General features: G+C 40.5%; 1 protein-coding gene across 1 annotated transcript; it reads left to right on the top strand.

Annotated features, from left to right (window-relative positions):
• The first annotated feature begins 13,054 nt into the window (after positions 1–13,054).
• Positions 13,055–14,490, top strand: NKX2-4 (NK2 homeobox 4). Its single transcript, XM_045776776.2, has 2 exons — positions 13,055–13,511; positions 13,874–14,490. Exons 1-2 carry the CDS (start codon positions 13,055–13,057, stop codon positions 14,488–14,490), a joined length of 1,074 nt encoding a protein of 357 aa, XP_045632732.1.
• The last annotated feature ends 197 nt before the right edge of the window (positions 14,491–14,687 follow it).

Genomic DNA, 14,687 nt, shown 5'->3' with positions numbered 1-14,687 from the left:
CAAAACTATCATAGCACTTTTAAAAATAAATTATAAATGTTGGCTCACTTATCCCTCTCTCTCTTCCCCCCTTCCCTGCCCCTACCAGAGGGCTTCATTGCGGACAGAGCCTGTTCTCACTTCTTCTTTGTATCTGTAGTTTAGCATGTGGTGGGCAATTCACAAACGCTTACTGGATAAAGGACTGAGTGGATAAAGTACATATTCATGTACATGTGGAAAAGGGCTAAAAGCCATTCCATCTCTAGACAAAGATTCTGTAGTTGTTAGTTTAGCACCCAAACAATACTTGAATAAATTTACAAGCAAAACACTGTTCTAGTTATAGGTGTCCTCAGAAGCATACCATATATTGTACTGTAGAGTCCCCATCTTGGGTTTTTTAAAGCCATAACCTTCAAGGTATTTCTACACTGGCAAATTATCTGCATAAGAAACTGTTCTGCTTGGTTGATTCCAGGATTATTCAGACAATTTACCTCCAAAAGGAAAGAGAAAGGTATTTCCTTTGTGCCTGAAGATTCGTGTTTTCCCAAAATAGAGGATAATATTATTCAACACTTTGACTATAGAATGTCATGGGACAAGAGAAGATTAAGTGAAGGGGAGGTGCCAGAGGATGGTGAGAAAGACTCAGTCCTTAAAGGAATAAATCTTCTCTCCCCCAGTCCAGATCCATTACTATACTAACATTACTTCTCAGTTATCTCTTTTGACATATTGTGGGTTTCCAACCATTGCGATAAACCATAGTATTCTAGAAAATACGTCCTTTTGTTGTTCTTAGAAAGAAAACAGTGAGAGCAAAACAAAGCAATAAAATAAAGCAAACATTTATGGGACTGACATGTGATTTCATCTATTAAACATATTTAAGCTAACCTTCACATTTTTACAGATGAGAAAACTGAGTTCAGAATGGTTAGGTAAAATTTACACCCAAATTTTACAGTTTGGTAGAGTAGGATTCAACAGAAGTCAAATTCTAAAGCATAATCACTTTGTATTATGCCATATTCCTCTCAAGAAAAGTAACAAGAAGAGAAATGCAAATATATTAGAGTTATAAGCTAAAATTTCCATCTTGAATACTTAAATTTAAGAATGGTTATCTCTGGGGGTGCCTGGGTAGCTCAGTAGGTTAAGTGTCTCTTGGTGTTGGTTCAGGTCATGATCTCACAGTTGTGAGATGGACTGCACACAGGGCTCGATGCTGGGCATGGAGTCTGCTTAAGATTCTCTCTCTCTCCCTCTCCCTCTGCCCCTCCTCCCATGGTCTCCATCTCTCTAATAAATAAAATCTTTTAAATAAATCCTTTTTTAAAAGATTTTATTTATTTATTTGACAGAGAGAGACAGCAAGGGAGGTAACACAAGCAAGGGGAGTGGGAGAGGGAGAAGCAGGCTTCCCGCTGAGCAGGGAGCCCAATGTGGGACTCGATCCCAGGACCCTGGGATCATGACCCGAGCCGAAGGCAGACACTTAACAACTGAGCCACTCAGGCACCCCAATAAAAAAAAATCTTAAAAAAAAATAAAAGAGTGGTTATCTCTGGATGTATTTCAGGGACTTTCCCCCTCACACTTTATATATTTCTTAGCTAATTTTATTTTTGTTTTTTGTTTTTTAAATGAACGAATGTACTTCAGTAAAAAGAACATTAAAGAGATACTAAATTATGTGTAAAACTGAATTAGACTGGTAAAAAAAAAATTCATGATTATCTAGTGTTGGTGAGAGATGCAGAGAGAAAAGAGTACACCATACACTGCTAATGTGTAAACTGAGGCGACCTTTTTGGACGGTAATTTCAGCATCTGTCAAAATGCATAATGAACTTAACTCTGACCCAATTTCACTTCTAGAAATCTATCCTGCAGAAATATTTGTACCAGTGCACAAAGATCTGCATGTGTTCACTGCACCACTGTTTGTAACCAAAGGAGGTGATGGGGAGAGAAGAAAAGGGGAAGGTTGGGGTTGAAGAGAGGAGAGGAAAGGAGAAGAAAGAGCCTAAACTCATTAACAGGAGACTGATAACATATAGTAAAACTATATTATAGAACATAACGTGATCATTAGAAAGAATGATGAACATCTATGTGCAATGCCATAAAAGCATATATTTGTACTGACAAGGAATGTATGAATAGATACTGATGTGGAAATTAATATAAAATATAACTAAGTGAAGAAAAGAAGTCAGAATATGTATGTGATACCATTATATCTTTTTAAAGTATGAATATAAGGTCTAGATACATAAAGAAATATGTATATATGAGCAGTAGTGTAAAATTACAAAGATTTAGTGACCAAAAAAACTCCTTAATAATTTTAATGTTGTATTTTGAAATAATATTTGCATATATTGGGTTAAATAAGATGGATTTCTGTATAATCTCACCTGTTTATTTGTTTAATGTGGCTATTAGAAAATTTAAAATCGGGGTGCCTGGGTGGCCCAATGGTTGGGCGTCCAACTCTGGGTTTCGGCTCAGGTCCTGATCTCAGGGTCGTGAAAGCAGCCCTGTGATGGGGTTCACGTTCAGCATGGAGGCTGCTTAAGACTCTCTCTCTCATGGGGTGCCTGGGTAGCGCAGTTGTCAAGCATCTGCCTTCGGCTCAGGGCATGATCCTGGCATTCCGGGATCAAGTCCCACATTGGGCTCCTCTGCTGGGGGCCTGCTTCTTCCTCTCCCACTCCCCTGCTTGTGTTCCCTCTCTCGCTGGCTGTCTCTCTGTCACATAAATAAATAAAATCTTTAAAAAAAAAAAAGACTCTCTCTCTCAAATAAATAAATAAATCTTGAGAAAAAAATTTAAAATCATATATGCGGCTCACATTGTATCACTCTTGGGCAGAATTGCTCTATATACTTAGGTATTATTTTTAGTTTGTTTTGCAGCAAGTTTCTACTTATTACTTTAATAATTTTAATAATACTAAGCTGATATCAATAATTAATGCCTGTAATCTACAAATAAATATTTATAATTCACTATAACCTGAGAAACTATATTAATTTTTCTAAGGAAAATTATTTTAGTAAGTATGGGAAAGAAACACCTTTTATCACTGCTCTATTAACTCTACTTATAGTCACTTAAAGCTTCCAAACTTTCTGCTGTCTTTTTAAAGAAAATGTGTACAAAACAAACATCAAGTTGAATACTAAGTTTGTAAACTTTCTCTAGATAGCCATCAAAATAGTCTGACTATGTAAGAATAGTCTCATTAACAATAGCTACTCAAACGTTGCATAAATTCTGATCCATCAACCTTGCAAAGATGCAGGAAAGCAGTATAAAGAATTTTCTTTGAGATCTCTTCCCCAATCCTTTTCAAAATACTTTTTTACTTGAATTCACTGCAATGTCAATCATACTTTAAGTCTCTTCTATTATAACAATTAAATGAAATAAACACCTAAAGTTCATGAACATGCCTAACACATTAGCAAAAGATTAATAAATGTTCATGATTTAGGATATTAGCCTTATTCTCACCTTACAAATGGACTATATTCTAAAAAGTTCATTGCTAAATCAACTGTTTAGAACCTGGAATGTATTCTCATACATACATAGAAATATATATAGATATTCATACACATACACATTCACAAGCATATAAACATATGTATATATAGTTTAAAATAATAAAGTAATGCATATATACATATAAAAGTACTGTTTCAAGATCAAGATATGTATGCCAAGAGTAAGTTTTTTTGTTTTGTTTTTTTTATATTTCAAGTGTGTTTTTTTTTTTAAAGATTTTTATTTATTTATTTGACAGAGATAGAGACAGCCAGTGAGAGAGGGAACACAAGCAGGGGGAATGGGAGAGGAAGAAGTAGGCTCATAGTGGAGGAGCCTGATGTGGGGCTCGATCCCATAACGCCGGGATCACGCCCTGAGCCAAAGGCAGACACTCAACCGCTGTGCCACCCAGGCGCCTCCAAGAGTAAGTTTCTGCTCTCTGTTATCAGAGGGGTTCTCTTCCCAATTTTCTAAAGCGCTCAGGATACTCTTAAGTATTTAGTAATCACTTGACAAATTATTGGTTAATACAATTGTCTATGTTCATTCCAGATTTTTTTGTTCTGGCAGCTTTTTGTATGAAAAGGAGAAAACATAAGATAATATGGTACTAATATATCTTCTTATATTTAGAGGGCTTTATAGAAAAAGGCTAGACTTACAATTTAGCATAAAAGGACTGAATTAGGTATGATTTGTATAAACCACAGTAACTTAGTTAGCCTCAGCTTAAAAGCATTCTAATACCAAACTTGTTGAACACTGTTGTGGTTTTTAGGAAGTCTTCTTTGAAAAGTATGGAATTCATTCCTGGAATTTCAGAAGGCTACATACCTGGACCATATTATTTTGCTCCCATCTTTCATTCAGAGTTACCTTAATTAAACTGTTTTGGGTTTGAGGTCTCAAATTTTTGAGGAATGGCCACTACAGTGAGCCAATCTTAAGGAATAACTCCATCTGCTATAGAGCTATTAAGTATTTTATATTCAATGCTCCCTATGTGAAGCCCCCCATAAGGAATTTCCAAGTTAAGTGTTAGGTAATGCCTCTTTCGCTGAAGAATCAGGGTTTTTTCTTTCTAAAAATAAAATTTAAAAAGTGGAAACTGGCTTTTTCAATTGACAACTAGAAAGCTTCATGTGAGGTTCAACTACAGAACTTATTAGGCTTCATGGCCTGTATGTTTTTTTTCACCAATATCTTAACTTCCTACTCATAGGATCTTTATTTTCAAGGTTCAGATTCTCACTAAATGTTAAAAGCACACAAATACATTTATAAATTGCCTCACATCCTTTATCAATGTAGAGGAAAATAAATATATAATTAAGCTTTTCTCTAGTGCATCACATAATTAATTCCTCCTGAGTCACTCTGTTAAAATATCTATGTAAGAGAGGGGCACCTGGGTGGCTCAGTCAGTTAAGCATTCACCTTCAACTCAGGCCATGGTCCCAGGGTCCTGGGATCGAGCCCCACATTGAATTCCCTGCTCAGTGGGGAGCCTGCTTCTCCCTCTCCCTCTGCCTTCCACTCGTGCTCTCTCTCTCTCACTCTCTATCTCAAATAAATACAATCTTTTAAAAAATATCTATGTAAGAGAGATACAACTTAATGATTGAACACAGAAATATGGCAATTTATATGTAGATGAAAGCTAAGGGCTGTTCATGATTAGGCTTTCTTGGTATGAAAAGTGTTTGATTTTTGTATTTACGTTTATTGACTTATTGCCAAAAAGGTAAAGCCAACCTCATATGGAATACTGAATATACAGAACACTCCCCCTTGCTCCTTTTCAAACAGGTATAGTATAGACACTCCAATTTGTTCATTTAAGATCCACAACCGGGGCACCTGGGTGGCTCGGTCAGTTCAGTGTCTGCCTTCGGCTCAGGTCATGATCTCAGTGTCCTGGGATGGAGCCCTACGTGGGGCAAGGGAGCCACTTTTCCCTCTCCCTCTGCCCCTACACCCTGCTTGCACTCTCTCTCTCAAATAAATAAATAAATAAATAAATAAATAAATAAATAAAATCTATTAACAAAATAAGATCCATGACCAAATAATCTTTTTTTTGCCACATAAATATTATTTTTCATGAGCAGAGTACTTACACAACACTTGTTCCTACTAAACCAGGGTTTTATGTGACTGATCTCAGAGGGCACTGGAAACCCCAGGTTTCTTTTCCATCCTCCAGTGTATTTAGAAAGCAATTTCTAAACTACCATTTCCACCATCACCCTTTGAATCTCAGAAAATTGTTCCTAAGAGCTGAATCAAGGCAGTCTGCCATCAATTATGTTCACAATGGTGGCTCAGTCATATGCACTATCACTGATTATTCTAAAGAAATACTGTATTTCAGAGAATTAACTCTAGAAGAAATCATCACACATACCAGATTATTTACAGAAAAATAAAATTTCATATATGAAAGTTTTCATTCAGATCTTTCAGAATATTTTATGTTTATAACGATAAAGACATAAAGAACAAATTAAAACAATTATAAAGTATTTCATTATCTAATTCCTAGAACGACAGCTTATGCACAACATTCAAACTTAAGATACCCTTCACAGTTCAAATTTATTTATCACATGAAAAAGTTCAATTTTAAACTTCCTTTTTTTTTTTTTTATAATTATTTTTTATTATATTATGTTAGTCACCATACAGTACATCCCCGGTTTCTGATGTAAGGCTCGATGATAAACTTCCCTTTTTTTTTAACTGTGTAATTTTATTTTATTTTGTTTAAAGATTTTATTTATTTATTTGACAGAGAGAACAGTAAGGAGAGCAGCAGGCAGAGGGAGAGGGAGAAGCAGGCTACCTGCTGAGCAGAGTGCCCGACACAGGCTTGATCCTAGGCCCCAGAGAACATGGCATGAGCCAAAGGCAGAGGATTAACCTGCTGAGCCAACCAGGCACCCCATTTACTGTGTAATTTTGAAAAGTCTTTTGCCCATTGAAATTTGCCATTTATTCTTATGGCTAAGTTAACTGTTTTTGTTTTTTTAACGCTTTTTATTTTGGAAGCGATTACTCCAAATGTTATACATTTCTTCTACTAGGTAATTCTATATTGCATGGTATACCAAAGATAAGTTCCTTTTATTCAAATTGGTACTTATTTTCTTAAGCAATTCTTATTTGGCATTTTTGGCCACAGTCCAATAGCTTGTGGCTTGTAGCACTTTTCTAAAATTTCCATTTTTTTCTAGTTCAGTTTGAAACCAGTCTGGATCACCTTTTCAGTATTAACCTGTTGTCATTCCCTGAATGGTAAATCAAACTACCTTTTAAATTTAGTATTACACTTCATTTTCAAAAACTTGATAAATACTAAGTTTACTGAAAAGTCAAATTCCATTATTAGTTTACTTCACAAATTTATATTACTCAGTTCTTGGCAAACTTTTATCTGTTTTCTTTATGGCATTTAACATCTATATAAAGTAGATTAATGAAATGATGTATATTTTTTAAAGCAAATTACTGAGCCAATAATTAAGTTGTTTAAAATCTACCAAAACTCGGGTGCCTGGGTGGCTCAGTTGGTTAAGTGTCTGCCTTTGGTGCAGGTCATGATCCCAGAGTCCTGGGATTGAGTCCCTGCATCGGATAGGGCTCCCTACTCCGCAGGGAGTCTGCTTCTCCCTCTGCCCCTCCTCCCACTCGTTCTCTCAATCTCCCTCTCTCTCTCATTCAAATAAGCGGGTAAAATCTTTTAAAAATAAAAATAAATTAATAAATCTACCAAAACTCATACTGATTTATGAGGTGAACACTAGCCTATTGATTCAAACACAGTTCTCAACCTAGAATGCCGATACATACAAATATCTGCAAATATCTCATCAACATTAGCAGTACACAGAATAAAAAAGGACAAAATTGGGCAAATTCTTCTCAATTTATATTACCATCATAGTTATTTCTTCTAAAATGTATATAGTAAAACTGTATTAATAATAAATGCAACAAATAATTTATTAAAATGTCAAAAATTGGAATTTCTCCTTCAAGAGATGGCAACAAATAACCCAATTATACTCAAGTTAGGTGTAAAGACTGATACCTTCCTTGATAATTACAATTCAATTTGTAAATGTAAGGTGATACACACCTTTAATGGGACCTGCTGAGAGAAAGAGATTTTACATTAAATTCACTGAGCCCCTTAGATATGGAAAAATTGAGAGTGAGAAAAAAGTTATAAAAATGTGTATTTTTTAAAAAAGCTATATGTATGCACTCTAATTAGGTATGTGTAGAGATACGGTTAAACCTTTAGAATGACCAGCTCCTTCCACAAAACAAAAGAAACACGGTTTTGCCTAAAATTCAAAGGATTCTTTTTTCTTATAAAAGAGCTATTTAATGACATTCCAAAACACAGAAAAATATGTCAAAGATATTGTCCAATGGAAATACTATTATATTCTAGAAAGTCTTAAACTTTCTATGTAGACAAGACACACAAGTAAACTTGTTATTCAGAAATAAAAAATAGGGGCACCTGGGTGGCTCAGTTGGTTAAGCAGCCACCTTTGGCTCAGGTCATGATCCCAGGGTCCTGGGATCAAGCACTTAGCATCAGGCTCCCTGCTCAGTGGGGAGCCTGCTACTCCCTCCCATTCGCCCTGCTTGTGCTCTCTCTGTCAAATAAATAAAATCTTTAAAAAAAAAAGAAAAAAATATATTTCAAAATTGCCGTTGTTTCCACTATCGTGTATCTTATTATTCTAAAAAAATGTTTTAAAACACGCAAAAATTTAAATTTCTAGCTCAAGCTCATAATCCTAGGGTGAGAGAATTATGACGTACTAGTCAATTTTCATATATTTACATTCCTGGTGTAGCCTAATGTTATTCTTTATCAAGACTGTAAAAACTAGTTGTACAGCTTGACCCTAGAAAGACAGGTGTCTAGTTTTTGTTTTTTAGGAATCAATTGGACCTCAATTATTATAATAATTTCAACAACAATAACGTCTTTAACACCTACCATTCATTCTCACATTGTATTAATAATCATCAATTTAAAATATATTCATTGGTGAGAAAACTATTTTCAATCTGAAGTATCTGAATCTTAAGAAAGAGTAACTCAAGATTTTTTTAATAGGAGCTAAATTGCAAAAAGTTTGCATTTTGTGAAGAAAATATGAAAGGATGACTGCAGGGATGAGGTGAGGGGTATCAAGTTCTCTAGCCTCTTCCTCTTATTCTCCCAAGAAGAGAGATTACCATTTCTCCTCAGCCCAAGTCTCTAGTCTCTTTCAGTGTATCATGAGAGATGGACTGAAGATTCAGACAGAAGTATGGCAGGGAGGAATGCAGGTACTGCAAAAATCCTACCCTCTGCTGTACCCCATTGGAAGAGGGAAAGAGAAATAACAAAGTCACATTAACCCAAGTATAAAATTATCATAAGAGATTCAAAATAATGAAATGAACATTTTTTAAAAAGGCTTTTATGACTAAAAAGAAATAAGAACCAAATTTCAGAAATTGATGGGAATCAGCAAAAAAATTTTTTTTTCAGATTTTATTCTTAAGTAATCTCTACACCCAACATGAGGATTGAACCTACAACCCTCAAATCAAGAGTCCCACACCCCAGACTGAACCAGCCAGGCGTCCCAGCAAATTTTTTAAAAATAAATTTTAAAAAACTTTTGTGTTTTATTTCTGTAGCAGTTTTGTTTCCTCTTTATAACCTCAAATTTTGCTACAAAGTACTATCCTCACATATTTCTTTATTTCTTCCCTACTGTATTTTAAAGTTAATTCCACAAAATAAGAATTTTCCTAATCAAATTATTTCACATCTACTTTAAACTAATCACAAATGTAGCAAGTGCCTCATTTCTAAAAGTCATTTATCTTCTTGACTATCAAGCAGAAAGTTATATTTTCAAACACAGTATGTCTTTATTAGGAAATTTGGGACACATTAGAAATCTATTGGCTAGATAGAAAAGCAACAACCTAGAAAAAACATTTCCCTCTAAGTACTAGCTGGATATGTCAGAAGGTTTCTCAACATCTCTCAAGCCCCCTATCTCTAAGCTTCTGACAACAGCAAATCCCAAATCTGGAAAAGGCTTCTACTTCAGATTTTTTTTTTTTTTGGCCCAAATATCTTTAGCCTTAATGTTAACTAACACATCAGAGATTTTCAATAAATACCACATTTTTCACATTTTTGTCAAGCCAAGAGATCCTACCAAAACTTTTTGTCTAGGAAAATTTACTATCTCTGCCAGAACCCATTTATTTATTAAGTTTCTAGTGCTAAATGTGATGTGTAAAATTACATAAAACCTGAACTATGAAAAAGGCAAGGTACCAAATCATATAGAACGTGACCCCTAGTGTGTAAAATGGTTGTATGCTTCAAATTGTGCAGACTATCCCAGAAAAGATAACAGTGCCTCTGAAAAGGGAAACTGAGAAGCTGGAGGAGAGGAGAAGAAGGGCCGTCTCTTTTCACTGAATTCCCTTTGGTGGTATTTGCTTTTGTCCCCCACTGTGTGCCAGCATTGTATTTAAGGAAAGCAAACCCAACAAAAAACATTCCTTAAAAACACATTTCCTGTGAAATCCAATTTAGTCAATAATATTTAAGAATCTATGGAGTATAAATTTCCATACATAATTTAGACAGACAATAATCTAATGAAGTGAATTTGATGAAAAGCTTTAATGGAATATCAAGTGGACTGTTTTAATTTGTGTCTATATATAAATGTACATATACATCATCTAGACATCATCTGCACATATCCAAATAGTGTTTCCAGCATGAAGGTATGTCATTTCTAGAATGAGACACAAATAATTGATAAAGAGAAATGCTAAAAATTGTGAATTTTTTTCATAAATACTGACCTCCAATGAAAGAGTAATATTCAGGGTATCAAGCGCCCCAGGAGCCAGAAAGTGACTCTCTGCAGAGAGCCTCCAGATATGATAAAGTGCTTTTTTATTTAAAAATGGGATCCTTCCATATGTAAATGAATCTGTAGCAGGACTCAATACAGCTGAAAAACAAAATAAGCAACAACTTGCAGTATAACCTCTTGATGTGAACTGCTATCCTGTAGTTCTATAAAACAAATTACACAAGATGAAATGTATAACCTGACAACAGACTAAATAACTGGAAAAAATGTAATTATAAACACTTCTTCAATGAACATTATGACAATAGGTTTCATTTCTGAGACATGTTTGAACTTGAAAAAGAAAATATAATGGTTCACACAGATTTTTTTATCCATAGATGCCATCACACAAGTATTTTTACTTACCTTGTTGTCTCTGATAAAAGTTTGAAATGTCTTTCTGCTATTTTTTGTTTAAGCTAATACAAGTAAACAATACGGTTTTAATAAAACCAAAATTTAAAAGCCAAACTGCAGTTTTCAGGGTTCCAGCAATGACTTAAGTACATACATAAATGTTTCTTTGTGTGCCACCAATTTTTAAAAATTAATAGGCAATTCCAGTTGCAGGTGAGGATGAAGACCTAGCCCAAGTGTTTCAAGTTCAGGAAAGACCTGTAAAAATAGCATCATGTTAAAACTGTAGCAATACTAACCTTGCTAAGTCAACTACCTGACAACTGCAAATAATTCATGTAACTTTGCCTTTTGTTCTTTTAGCATTTTTAAATACTACTCTACACACTTGCCCGGTTGACACTTTGTTCTCACAGATGACCATACTGGTCCCTTCCCACCCCCTCACCCCCAGAGAGGGCAGATTCTTTGCAAAACTCACTGAAATGAACAAAACAGTGATTAAAACAATAAGAGCAAAACTCTGGAAGACATTCCAACCAAAGGGCTGAAACCAAACAGGGAAAGGAATAGGTCACACTGTTCTTGCCTTCAAGACATGTACTGTTAGGTTAACCTGGAATGGTTTTCACACATCCTTTTCTTCTTCTTTTTAAACAATAAAATCTGGCTTAAGAAAGCATTCTCCTTGTTTTTCTTTCTTCTGCCCCACCAGTATGCAGGAAAACTTAAAACTGTGTCTTCGTTTCCCCATTTTCTTTTTTTTTTTTAACTGCAAGATTGTTTTCAAAATTTAGTCACTATGCTTTGCACACTTCTTTTGTCTTATTCTTTGTCGCGTTCAGCATTTGGTGGAGAGTTCACAATGTCTAAGTTCTTTGCAGGTAAATTTGCAAATTAAAGAACGACAAAGTTTTTTTAAAAATCAGTTTATCTACGGCTTTGGATTTTTCAAGAGAAACTCTTTTTTTACTTGGTTTCTGCATCCATTTCATATTCCTTGAACAGGTTATATATTTTCTAACAACGACAAAAAGACCCATTTCAAACAGCTAGAAATACTTAGGTTTTCAGGGTTTTTTCTTTCTCTTCTTTTTGATCATGGTAGTGGTAGGAGAATAAATCCTAAATTGAATATTTACTTGAGAAAGAGATATGGAGGGGGGGCAGAGAGAGAGAGAGAAAGAGAAACAGGGAAAAGGGGAGGGAGGAAGAGAGGGGGAAAAAGCAGCAGCAGCAAAGGTAAAGAAAACTGTGAAGAACTTTACAGGTGCAAAATGAACACGAAACACTCTAACAAATAAAAATGTACCCTCTTTTCCTTATCCAACCTCCATCCCCACAGATAAAAACAGAATACTTACAAGTTAGTATCTGTGTATTTGTGGGTGTCTCTGTGTGCAAGTTTTCTCTCTTCTTTGGATTTGGATACTTTGAGCTAATTTGGAAGTGCCCGTCTGGTTGCCCACAAAATGATGCTCAAGGGTCTAAAGATGCATAAATTAGAAGTCCTACAATGGCAGACGATGGTCATTGTACCTCATCTCTTCATGTGCTCTTATGGTGGGACCCAAGAGCCTTTTTTTTTTTTTTTTTAACACTTTAGATGATGGAACGAATGAGGGGCTGGTCGCTGTACAGAGGACCAGGCGAGCCCTGCACAACCCCCTCCAACTCAGCACCACATTCCCGCTCCCCAAATATACTGGACTTTGCTACAAAGTCCCTTTAGGGAAACTTCGGTCTGGAAGGAAAGAAGCGCTGAGTCCTTGACGTCTGGCCCCGAAGCCGACCTCGGAGTTTCTATTTCTGGTGCTTGAGAGTTGGGGTAACTGCTGGGGATGGAGGCGGGAAGGATGGAGAAACCAAAGGGGGGTGATCTTCTCAAGAAACACCCAACTGCCCCCTTTACCTTTTTTGCCTCCATTACGGGGGTGGGGGGTAGAGAAAAAGATGTCAATGACCATTGTTTGCTCGTTTGGGATGTTGCTCCGCCCCCCGAGTCTGTCGTAAACCTGGCGGCGGACTAAAATAAACCCCAGATCCCGAGGCTCGGGGGCTCGCCGCGCCGCCGACTCCTCGTCACAGGCGCTGCCGCCGCAGCCGGGGTGGCGGCGACGAGCGGCCGCCGCGTCCCGCCCGCGCCTGCCCCGGGCCCCCCTACCTGGCCGTCCGCCGAGCCATGTCGTTGAGCCCCAAGCACACGACGCCCTTCTCCGTGTCCGACATCCTGAGCCCCATCGAGGAGACCTACAAGAAGTTCGGCGGCGCCATGGACGGCGCGCCCCCCGGCCTGGGGGCGCCCCTGGGGGCCGCGGCCGCCGCCGCCTATCGTGCGCCGCCGCTCGGCCCCTCCTCGCAGGCGGCGGCGGTGGCGGGCATGCAGCCACCCCACGCCATGGCGGGCCACAACGCAGCGGCGGCGGCCGCGGCGGCCGCGGCCGCGGCGGCGGCTGCCGCCACCTACCACATGCCTCCGGGCGTCTCGCAGTTCCCGCACGGCGCCATGGGCGGCTACTGCAACGGCGGCCTGGGCAACGTGGGCGAGCTGCCCGGCTACACGGACGGCATGCGGGGCGGGGCGGCCGCCGCGGCCACCGGCTGGTACGGCGCTAACCCGGACCCGCGCTACTCGTCAAGTGAGCCGGGCGGGCAGCGCGGGACTGAGGGCAGGCAGACGGCGCGGGCTTTGCCCGTCACAGCCCGGGGCGCGCACGGAGCCGGGGGTCCTGGGACCCGGCTAGGGGCGCGCGGGGGGTGCCGGGCCCCTGGGCGCGCGGAGGGTGCCGGGACCGGGCCGGGGGCGCGCGGGGGGTCCTGGGACCCGGCCGGGGGCGCGCGGGGGGCGCCGCGCCCCTGGGCGCGCGGAGGGTGCTGGGACCCAGCTGGAGTCCCGCTGGCGTCGCGGCCCGCGCGGTGTGAAGAGCCTGGGGCGGCGTCGGGAGCAGGATGCCGGCAGGCCTGGCGCTCACTCAGCTTCTCCCCTTTGGGCCCTCCCCAGTCTCCAGGTTCATGGGGCCATCGGCGGGCGTGAACGTGGCCGGAATGGGGTCGCTGACGGGCATCGCGGACGCCGCCAAGACGTTGGCGCCGTTGCATGCGGCTGCGGCGGCGCCCCGAAGGAAGCGCCGCGTGCTCTTCTCGCAGGCGCAGGTCTACGAGCTGGAGCGTCGCTTCAAGCAGCAGAAGTACCTGTCGGCTCCCGAGCGCGAGCACCTGGCCAGCATGATCCACCTGACGCCCACGCAGGTCAAGATCTGGTTCCAGAACCACCGCTACAAGATGAAACGGCAGGCCAAGGACAAGGCGGCGCAGCAGCTGCAGCAGGAGGGCGGCCTGGGCCCGCCGCCGCCTCCGCCGCCGTCCCCGCGTCGCGTGGCGGTGCCCGTGCTGGTCAAGGACGGCAAGCCGTGCCAGAACGGTGCCAGCACGCCGACACCCGGCCAGGCCGGCCCGCAGCCGCCGGCCCCGACGCCGGCGCCTGAGCTCGAGGAGCTGTCGCCCAGCCCGCCCGCGCTGCACGGCCCCGGGGGCGGCCTGGCGGCCCTGGACGCGGCCGCGGGGGACTACGGCGGCGGCGTGCTCGGCGCCAACCTGCTCTATGGCAGGACGTGGTGACCGCGCGGGCGCCCCGGGGCGGGGTCCTGCCTGCGGCGCGCGGAGGGTGTGTAAGAAACTTCGAGAACGAATGGGGGAAATACCGAAGCGGACTCTTGCATACACGGCATCAAAAACTAATGAACGGGTCATGGAGAAGGGCAGCCTCTGAACCTCTTTGCCGGGGGTGGGGAACAGCGACAGCCCGGGAATTGCCT

The sequence above is a fragment of the Ursus americanus genome, chromosome 22 (genome assembly GCF_024610735.1).
Source record: "Ursus americanus isolate L20-20 chromosome 22, mUrsAme1.1.p, whole genome shotgun sequence".
Lineage (NCBI taxonomy): Eukaryota > Metazoa > Chordata > Mammalia > Carnivora > Ursidae > Ursus > Ursus americanus.
This window is presented reverse-complemented; position numbering and strand designations above follow the sequence as displayed.

What these genes read in the sequence shown, in the direction of transcription:
- NKX2-4 (XM_045776776.2), top strand. Translation starts at nt 13,055, where the DNA reads ATGTCGTTGAGCCCCAAGCACACGACGCCCTTCTCCGTGTCCGACATC. An exon ending in GGACCCGCGCTACTCGTCAA is followed by an intron (nt 13,512 to 13,873) that starts GTGAGCCGGGCG and finishes GGCCCTCCCCAG; the next exon opens with TCTCCAGGTTCATGGGGCCA.